This window comes from Glycine soja, chromosome 14 (assembly GCF_004193775.1).
Source record: "Glycine soja cultivar W05 chromosome 14, ASM419377v2, whole genome shotgun sequence".
NCBI classification, from domain to species: domain Eukaryota; kingdom Viridiplantae; phylum Streptophyta; class Magnoliopsida; order Fabales; family Fabaceae; genus Glycine; species Glycine soja.
In genome coordinates this window covers 45,659,543-45,670,639 of record NC_041015.1, presented here as the reverse complement: position 1 = coordinate 45,670,639, position 11,097 = coordinate 45,659,543, and the positions used below count along the sequence as shown (strand labels likewise).

The window sequence follows — 11,097 nt, the reverse complement described above, 5'->3', positions numbered from 1 at the left end:
TCTTCTGAAAGTGACCTGAGAAATACTAAGAGGTTCGTTATTAAAGGAATTGCTTATATAAATTCGTTATTAAAGGAATTGTATATATTCTATTTTGTTTTTTTATCACATGAATATAAATCTCTTTCTCCAAGTATTTAATACAAATTAAAGTAATTTAATAAAATTCATACAAACTTGCAAAATTTATTTAATTAATAATAAAAATATATTAAAATATTTTGACATCTACTTTTTTTTTTTCTTTCTGAATTTGACATCGCCACTAGTAGTATAGTACAATGGAAAAGCTATTGTAATGTCAAGCAGCCCCTGGTTTCTTTCAAAAGAATCACAATTATTGATAATTGAAAACAAACACCGCTAGTCAGCAGTTCCCCTTATAAAATCAACGTCTGATAACCGAGTAATTAAGTGCTAAGTTGTAGCCAGTAATTGCATCATATTCTTTCCTTTAGACAAGTGCAACATAGGAAGAGATAACAAACATGGGTTCTTCGGAAACTATCAATATGCCCCATGCCGTGTGCATACCGTACCCAGCACAAGGCCACATAAACCCAATGCTAAAACTAGCAAAACTCCTTCACTTCAAAGGCTTTCACATCACTTTTGTTAACACTGAGTATAACCACAAACGGATTCTCAAAGCTAGAGGTCCTTATTCCCTTAATGGTCTCCCTTCATTTCGCTTTGAAACCATTCCCGATGGTCTACCCGAGCCTGTTGTGGAGGCCACACAGGACATACCTTCCCTATGTGACTCCACTAGAAGAACTTGCTTGCCTCACTTCAGGAACCTCCTAGCTAAAATCAATAATTCAGATGTCTCTCCAGTGACTTGCATAGTTTCTGATGGTGGCATGAGCTTCACTCTTGATGCTGCAGAGGAATTGGGTGTCCCTCAGGTGCTGTTTTGGACCCCTAGTGCATGTGGGTTCATGTGTTACTTGCAATATGAAAAACTCATTGAAAAGGGCCTAATGCCCCTCATAGGTAATTAAATTAATTTGATTTCTGTTACAATTAAAGATGGTTCGATACTTTGGTCCATGAAAGTTTAGTCTCCCTCAGTTTACAGTAGCCTAAAATAGATTATTCCCTCATTTATTTTTTGGTTTTAACTTAATCTTTTAAATTTAAAAAGTTCCACTTTAGTATTTTTAAGTGTTTTTGTTCGATAAAGTTGATTTTTTCCTCGGTTTATCACACAAGCTCAATTAGTTAACCTGATGAAATGTAACAACTATGAAAGTTATCACATCATATGAGTGTTTACTATATGCAAGTCAAAATTAACACTATTACTATTAAAAAAAAAAACTAATGGATGATTATTTTGAATCTAAAGAGACACTTTAAAAGACTAAAGTAAAACTTTTTAATCTTAAAGAAAAACCAAATTGAAACCAACAAATAAGATCCTGGAATAAAAGTATATTCTAGCAAAAGAAAAAAAAAACTTCATATGATTTTTATGCTTTGTAATATAGTTTATATGAGTTTAATTAATTGATTTGATTTTCATTTGACATGTAGACTCAAGTTATGTTACGAATGGGTATTTGTAGACTACCATCAATTGGGTACCAGGCATCAAAGAAATTAGATTGAAGGAAATTCCCAGTTTCATTAGAACTACAAATTTAGATGATATTATGCTTGATTATTTGTTGTCGGAGACTAAGAGGACTCAAAGAGCTTCTGCAATCATTTTGAACACATTTGATGCCTTAGAGCATGACGTTTTGGAAGCATTTTCGTCCATTTTACCTCCTGTTTACTCCATAGGTCCTTTAAATTTGCTCGTAGAGGATGTTGATGATGAAGACTTGAAAGCAATTGGGTCCAATCTTTGGAAGGAGGAGCCTGAGTGCATGAAGTGGCTTGACACCAAAGAACCCAATAGTGTTGTCTATGTGAATTTTGGGAGCATCACAATTATGACAAATGAGCAATTGATTGAATTTTCATGGGGTCTTGCTAATAGCAACAAAAGCTTTTTGTGGGTCGTAAGACCAGATCTTGTGGCGGGTGAAAATGTAGTTCTATCTCTAGAGTTTGTGAAAGAAACAGAAAACAGAGGCATGTTGTCTAGTTGGTGTCCCCAAGAGCAAGTATTAACTCACCCTGCGATTGGGGTTTTTTTGACACACAGTGGTTGGAATTCAACATTGGAAAGTGTGTGTGGAGGTGTTCCAATGATATGTTGGCCTTTCTTCGCGGAGCAACAAATCAATTGTAGATTTTGTTGCAAAGAGTGGGGGATTGGGTTAGAGATTGAAGATGTGAAGATGGACAAAATTGAAAGCCTTGTAAGGGAGTTGATGGATGGAGAAAATGGTAAGAAGATGAAAGACAAAGTTTTGCAATGGAAGGAATTGGCAAAAAATGCTACTTCTGGCCCTAATGGATCTTCGTTTCTTAATTTGGATAATATGGTTCATAACATTCTTCTGGGAAAAATTGTTAAAAATTAGTGAAGAGTTCAAATCTTTTTAACTTACTCCTTTGTTCTAAGTTTTTTTTTTTTAATTAAATAAGTATTTCTCTTTAGGAAAGAAGTGTACTAACTTATGATATATTAATTTATTAGTTTTTAATTTAATTATGAAACACAACAAGATTTTTGGGTGTTTCTGTCGATTTAAAAAAATGAGAAAGTCAACGCTAAACAAACATTAGTGTCCTTACCTCAAAGCTAATTCATTCTGTTGAAAAATGCTTGATGCTACTTAGAGTCAGATAGAAAACCAATGCTAAAATTCACATTAGAAAGGGATAAAGCTACATATAAAGTTGGACAAAGCCAAGGCTAAGCCAACGTTAGTAGCGTAAGCACTAAGCCGTAAGCCGATGCAAAATTATGTTTGCTTACGACCAAAATTAAACCTCGAACCACTCAAACCGCCAACCCAACCCAAATTGTTCCTTTAACATATTGCGTTTGCGTTCACTGATGTCGAATCCCTGCTTTCTAAAGTAAAATTTGTGAGGGATAAACAATGTAATCGAGGTCAAACGAAAGAAAAAGAACAAAATAATTAACCATTTTGACAATTTAGCTTTTCTTATTCAGTAAATCAACTCAAATTCCTATAAATGTTTGCTATAGCATGAAGTGTAAGAACTATTTTAATTTCTATTGGTTAATGTTTTACAACTGAGAAAATTGAAGTGAATAAGTTGTTTACTAGAAGGAAGATTGAATAAATTGAATAGTGATACCAAAGACTAATTAGGCTATTTTGCACAAGCATACTAGTTTTTGGTTGTGCTTCTCAAGCTTTTAGCTTGGAGAAATTAGAACGTTAGTAGGAGTAACACATTTCCTACATCTACTTGATAAATATATATTTTTAAGTAATCTTATTGGTTACTACTTCAAAACCCACTGTCTAAAGATACAAAATCTGTTATTAAACAATTTATGATTTTTTTTCTTTACTCATAGTAGGTGTTTGCTTATGAATAATAAAACAGTTTATAAAGAACTTTTGATCAAAGATCAAGATTAAGTTTTTCAAAGCAAGGTTTTCTTTGGATTTATCCTTAATTGTTTGTTTCATGAATTTATGAGACTAATTTAGTCACTTGATGACATGTGACAAACTGTGAAAGTTGTCGCATCATAAGAATGTTTATTAAGTTAGTCAAAATAAACATTGTTATGTAAAAAACTGAGAATGATCAATTTAGTCTAATGAAATATTTTAAAAAAACTAAAGTGAAGCTTTATAAACTTGAAGGACCACATTGAGACCATCAAATAAGGGAATAAAAGTAAATTCTATCAAAAGAAAAAAAAAGTGTAGTTCATATGATTTTCTATGCTTCGTAATTATAGTCAATTTCTGTTTAATTAATTGAACATATTTGTATTGCACATGTAGACTTAAGTTATATCACGAATGGGTATTTGGAGACTACCATCAATTAGGTATCGGGCATCAAGGAAATTAGATTGAGGGATATTCCCGGTTTCATTAGGACTACCAATTCAGATAATATTTTGATTGATTACTTGTTCAGGGAGGTCAAGAGGACTCAGAGCTTCTGCAATTATTTTGAACACATTTGATGCCTTACAGCATGACATCTTGGAAGCATTCTCGTCCAAGAGGCCTATTGTCTAGTTGGCATGCACAAACGAAAAATAGAGGCCTATTGTCTAGTTGGCATGCACAAACGAAAAATAGAGGCCTATTGTCTAGTTTGTGTCCCCAAGAGCAAGTGTTGACTCACCTTGCAATTGGGGGGTTTTTGACACGACGGTTGGAAAATTCAACATTGGAAAGTGTGTATAGAGGTGTTCCAATGATATGTTGCCTTTCTTTGGGGAGCAAGAAACCAATTGTATGTTCTATTGCAAAAAATGGGAGATTGGGTTAGAGATTGAAGATGTTAAGAAGGACACAATTGAAAGTCTTGTGAGGGAGTTGATGGATGGGGAAAAGGGTAAGGAGACGAGAGACAAAGGTTTGCAATGGAAGGAATTGGCAAAAAGTGTTGCTTCTGGCCCCGATGGATCATCATTTCTTAATTTGGAAAACATGTTTGTGAAGTTCTTCTGGGCAAAGTTATTAAAAATTTGTGTAGAAAAGTTCAAATTTTTTAACTTACTCCTTTAATTTGTTTTGTGAAGTTATTTTTTATATTAAATAACTACTTCTCTCAGAAATGAAGTTCTCCTACTTATGATTTCCTTATTCGTTTGAATTAAGAATATTCTTAATTTAATTATGAAACACTACAAGAATTTTGTGTTTTCGTGTCGACTTCAAAAATGAGAAAGTTGACACTAGACATACATTAATGTCCATACGATTGATGCTATAATGCTCAAAACTAATTTGTTGCGTTGAAAAAATGGTTAGCACAACTTAGAGTCAGATTGAAAACCGAAGCTAATGTCCATGTAGGCTAAAACAAAGGGCCAACAGTACATATAACGTTGAACAAAGTGTTGAAATGGAAGATAAACTTGAAAGACTCAATGCCTCCAATGTAGTCTACTTCACATGGCCCACTAGTCCTAATGAAATGCTTTATCCATGGATAGGGGTCCGAATGAATTCAACAGGTCTTTCAAATACCTCATCAATTTCAAAAACTATGTTGTCATTGTTGGGGTTAAAAGTCGATCAACAGCAATTTTTTTGTCACCAAACTCAAAGTTCAAAATGGAGGTGAGTTTTGATCAATGTGAGACATTTTAAAATCCCCAATTGTATCTGCTACCGATGCATAATATAACTTGTGTTTGAATGCTAAAATTCTTCAGGAGTTTCATCAACTAAATGGGCTATTCACTTAAAGCTAATCATCCTGAGGCATAGGTGTTCATTAATAGTTTAAAATTATGTAGCTTATTTTTTATGAAGAAAAAGTTTTTGTTTTGAATTAAATTAGGTAACAATAGCTTTTAAAAATCTAACTTCTTTCTTCCCACAGTTTGTCTCTCATTATCTTCTTTCTTTTCACTCTCTCGTATTATACTCTTGTCTTTTCCCATAATCTTTTCAATGATTCCTATTATTTTTTCTTTGTTATCTTTCTAATAATCTCTTTTATTTGAAAAAATAAAAATCATAAAAATTTCTTTTATTTTTAAAACTCTTATGAAATCTAATTTTAAAATAACTTTTAGATTAAAAAATTATGTCAAACATAATATTAGAAAACATGATTATTAGATTACATATATATACTAGATTATTATAATTTTATTACATTTTTTGGCATTGAAAGAAATTATAAACAAAAAAAATTAATACATTAGTATTAAATTATATATATTAGATTGTAATTTTAATAAATTTTTTGATATTGATAGAAATTGTAAACAAAAGCAATCAATGTGATCGAAATTATAATTTAATTATGATTGTTTACACTTTAAAAATCTTGAGAATTAAAATCTTGAGTAGGAGAAGTGAAACAAGTTTTATAAGGACAAATAAATAACTAGAATGGACTATTGAGTATGAAGAACCAGCTCGGGATGCATTTAAAGCTAAACATCCTGACGCATAGGTGTTCATTAATAATTGCAATGTTACTCTTAGGTAAACAATCCCTTTTAGATAACATATTCCAGCCCCTAAGGTTGAATGAAGCGGAGTTTTATTCAAGTGACTGTTAAATTTTTCTTATCATGTAGGGCGGTAATCAAGGACGAATCCAGAACTTTTTTGAAGGGGGATTATTTTTTTTATAATTGTTTAAATGTGTACTTTTATAAGTAATAATTTTTTAAGAAAATATTTACTCTTCTTCACACAAAATTGAAATTAATTTTTATTTTAAAAGATAATAACTTTAACTGTAATCATAAAAAGTTAAAAATAATAAATACAATTACTTTTACACAATTTTATTATAGTGATCAACTTAATTATTATAGTAATAATGATAAACACAATTAAGAATGAGAAGTGTGGGGACCCAGATGATTGTATCTGAGGCTGCATAATCGGCCGTGAAGCTTGATGAGAAGAAAATAAGTAGTTTACCATTGCCTGGGCAAGTTGATCTCATTCATGGAGGTCCTCGATGCCAGGCCTCATTAGCTGTTGGCTTTTTATTTATTTTACTGATGAATATATTGTTATAGGGTAGTTGTTTAACACTGTTGCTTTGCTTTCAGGGTTTCTCTGGGATGAATAGGTTTTAACCACAGTAGTTGGAGTAAAGTCCAGTGTGAGATGATATTGGCATTCTTATCCTTTGCCGATTATTTCCGACCAAGGCATTTCTTGTTGGAGAATGTGAGGAACTTTGTGTCTTTCAATAAAGAACAGACATTCCGTTTAACTTTGGCTTCACTTCTTGAAATAATGAGATGGGTTATCAGGTAAGACTATGTTACTGCGTCTTTCTTCCTGAGTAATTGCAATCAGAGTTGATGAATAGAACCTCAAGGAAGGAACTAATGAATGCTGATTTGCTTGTCTAAAAGGTGAGGATTGGTGTCCTTGAGGCAGGAAAGGTTTTAAAATACTGCCCGCAACCGTGATTTGGATTCGTAACATCTAGATTTTTTAACTATCCGCAACTGCAATTGAAACCACATTGGTCGCATTTGTTTAGGATTTGCCATGATATCAACAAACACGACGAAACTATAAGGTGACCTCGATTGATATTTAAAACCTTGGGCGCAAGCATATGGGGTTTCCCACTCAAGAAAAAGGGCATTCATATGGGCAGCCTCTCCCCAGGATGTGCTTCCTGAGTGGCCAGAACCAATGCATGTCTTTTCGAACCAGAAAAGATTACAAATTTGATCCCTTCTGTTAATAAAAAACTAACAAATTAATAATTAACATTTGTCTATAAAAAAAACATTGTTAGAAAATGTCCGGTATGCTGCTGTCCGCATTACTGCAAATGGTGCTCCATTACGTGCAATAACTGTTCGAGATACTATTGGTGAATGATCTCCCAGCTGTTAGCAATGGAGCCTTAAAAGGAAACAAGGAGGCTTGAAAATAGGAAAGATTCATGTCTTATATTCTTCCATAATTTGAGTTTTCTCTATACTCACTACTTAACTCAGGTAGAATGGGGCTATAATCTTTATTTCTTTGATTAACGTTCATTGCTTTGTGAAAGAGTTTATTTAACTTGATTGATCAAATTGGTGAAAGTGAAACACATATTTTGCTCAATAAATCTTGTTTCCTACAACAAAACCAAGCTTTTTTTTTTAAACCAGCAATTTGCACAATAAATATCACGAGAAAGTAGAGTTTTTGTGAAGATTAATCAACCAAATAATGTGCAAATGTCATAGTGAGAAGCATATAACTAAAGAAATTGATAAAATCCTTCACCAATTGGGATTCTACTAGACCAAGGCGTAAAAGATGTTGCAGAACAAATCACTTGAGCAGCATGAGCAGATGAGTTTTCTTGCTTTCTGTCAATTATTTCTTAAACTGCCAAAGTTGTATCCTCTCTCACTCATTGCTCAGATATCTGCACATTATGGAAAAGAGTTGTCACATTTGAAGTTAAATAAACAAAGTAACCAATGTTGATCAAAAAATTATAAAGCCATAACAGAGTAGGCCATAGAAGTTTGGCAAGACTTAGCCACCTGTAACTTTCATTTTCTTCAAGTTCACATTGGCTGAATAGATGAAATATGATAAACAAAAGTTAAAATGGTAATCGCGAGTTACAACTTCTAACAATTAATTTGCATTATTTTAAAAATTAAATTTTTTTTTTATCAGATCATCCTAGATAACAACACCCAAGTTACAAATTACAATGGTAGCATGTTCCAATGTAGTCGTTATTTTTCTTATGAAGACACTAATTTGATCAGCCATGCACCCGTACAAAATACCCTTGGTGTAACATTGAAGTGGATCAGTAATACTTCATCTATGAATACAAGTAAGACAGATACAGTATATAAGTCTTAGCATTCCCCTTTATATTGTATATGAAAATCATAATAATGTTATATAGGCTTTTTTTTTTCCTTGCTATATATTCATGAATGGATTGGAGATAATAGATTGACACTAAAGCAGCCTCTGCCATATTAAAAAAATTAGCATTAGTGCCTCTCTACATCCTAGATTTTGTGGACATTCACCCAGACTCCTAGACATCCAATTACTTAAGGATGATATTAGTAATTTTTTTGGTTGAGATTGTTACATAGTATTGAACACTTGTCACTCTATCGATATGAAGGAAGGCTACTGTGTTGTTGGTTTGGAAAAGACAACATTGAGGTAATTTCAGTCACTCTAAATTTCAGCTCAAAATATATTGTAATAATTTGTTTACATTCACTTTATTGTGCTTACCCTGTTGTTAAGACTGGCCTAGAATTTCCATGCTTGGCCAAAAAATGTTAATAATACTCTATTGTGATAAACTAAGAATAACATTAATAACAAAAAAAAAAAAAAAAATTGAATTGAAGCACAAGAAGTGCCCAAGTCAAGTCTCACAAAGACAGAATAATAGAGCTTTTGCTCACTGCTGCAATTATTCGAGTTGATTCTATACAATATATGTAGATACAAGTAAGGACTTTGCTAGCTAAATAACTACCATCTGAAATGACTAAAACTGAAAAGAAAATAGTTAAACAGATTTGTTGGTTTATTCAATGAGTAAGTTAAAAGATTTGAACTCTTACACTAATTTTTAGCATTTCTGCACAGAAGAACCAAATTCTCCAAATTAAGAAACGAAGATCCATTTGGGCCAGAAGCAGCACTTTTTGCCAATTCCTTCCATTGCAAAGCTTTCTTCTTCATCTCCTTACCCTTTTCACCATCCATCAACTCCCTCACAAGGCTCTCTATTTTATCCCTCTTAACATCTTCAATCTCCAATCCAATCCCCCATTCCTTACAACAGAATCGACAATTGGTTTGTTGCTCCGCAAAGAAAGGCCAACATATCATTGGAACACCTCCACACACACTTTCCAACGTTGAATTCCAACCACTGTGCGTCAAAAAACCCCCAATCGCGGGGTGAGCCAACACTTGCTCTTGGGGACACCAACTAGACAACAGACCTCTATTTTTGGTTTGTTCCACAAACTTGGGAGGCAGAACAACGTTTTCACCCCCCACAACATCTGGTCTTATGACCCACAAAAAGCTCTTGTTGCTATCAGCAAGACCCCATGCAAACTCAATCAATTGCTCATTTGTCAAAACCGTGATGCTCCCAAAATTCACATAAACAACACTATTAGACTCTTTGGTGTCGAGCCACTCCACGCACTCCAACTCCTCCTTCCAAAGATTGGACTGAATTGCATTCAAATCTTGATCATCAATATCCTTCACGAGTAAATTTAAAGGACCTATGGAATAAACAGGAGGCAAAATGGATGAGAACGCATCCAAAACATCATGCTCTATGGCATCAAATGTGTTCAAAATGATCGCAGAAGCTCCTCTAGCCCTCCCACACTCCCACTGCAGGAACTCAAGCATAAAATCATCTACATCTGTGGTCCTAATAAAACTGGGAATATCCCTCAATCGAATTTCCTTGATTCCCGGTATCCAATCGATTGTAGTCTCCAAATAACCATTCGTGATACAACTCGAGTCTACATGTCAAAGTCAAACACAAAAAAGTTCAATTAATTAAACTCATATGAACTATATTACCAAACATAAAAAGTCATATGTATCAACTACATGTTTTCTTAATATAAACGAACAATACTTGTCTTTTTTTTTTTCTTAATTATTACCTTTGAGGGGTACTAGGCCCTTTTCAACGAGTTGTCCAAATTGGACATAGCACATGAACCCACATGCACTAGGGGTCCAAAACAGCAACTGTGGGACACCCAATTCTTCAGCAGCATCAAGAGTGAAGCTCATGACACCATCAGAAACTATGCAACTCACTGGAGGGGCATCTGAATCATTGATTTTAGTGAGGAGGTTCCTGAAGTGAGGCAAGCAAGTTCTTCTAGTGGAGTCACACAGGGAAGGTATGTGCTGTGTGGCATCCACAAGAGGCTCTGGTAGACCATCAGGGATGGTCTCAAAGCGAAATGAAGGGAGACCCTTGATGGAATCTGGACCTCTTGATTTGAGAAGGCGTTTGTGGGTGTACTCAGTGTTGACAAAGGTTATGTGAAAGCCTTTGAAGTGAAGGAGCTTTGCTAGTTTTAGCATTGGGTTTATGTGGCCTTGTGTTGGGTGCGGTACGCACACAGCATGAGGCTTGTGGATTGTGCCCAAAGAACTCATGTTTCTTGTCTCTTCCTTGGATTGCATTTTTCCAAGGGAAAGAATATGCGATGCAAGTGCTTGCTACAACCGTATCACGTATACAAAGGAAATTTTCTAAGGGAAACCACTAAGTGGCGTGCTTACTTTTTTTCTCAAATAAATACGATAGTTTTATATTCAAACTACGATTCATACGTAAGACTAAAGAGATAAGAAAATTGTTGACACCGACACGTAAATAAAGAGATCAGTAGGTAAGACATAGTAATAAGAAATATAGAATAATTAATGATAAACTGCTGTCGTTGAATTGATGTATCGTTTTTCTTTTATTAATTTCAATATTTGCTGCGTTTGA

At 33.9% G+C, this 11,097-nt stretch overlaps 1 protein-coding gene and 1 pseudogene across 1 annotated transcript; one reads left to right on the top strand and one right to left on the bottom strand.

Moving 5' to 3' along the window:
- Positions 1-397: 397 nt before the first annotated feature.
- Positions 398-2,556, top strand: LOC114384889 (annotated as a pseudogene).
- A 5,180-nt stretch (positions 2,557-7,736) lies between these two features.
- LOC114384888 (7-deoxyloganetin glucosyltransferase-like) lies at positions 7,737-10,885 on the bottom strand. The gene is made up of 3 exons (XM_028344714.1): positions 10,250-10,885; positions 9,170-10,102; positions 7,737-7,983 (listed from the first exon to the last, which is right to left on the bottom strand). The coding sequence occupies exons 1-2, from the start codon at positions 10,782-10,784 to the stop codon at positions 9,171-9,173; spliced, it is 1,467 nt and encodes a 488-aa protein (XP_028200515.1). The 5' UTR covers positions 10,785-10,885; the 3' UTR covers positions 7,737-7,983; position 9,170.
- Between the last annotated feature and the right edge of the window lie 212 nt (positions 10,886-11,097).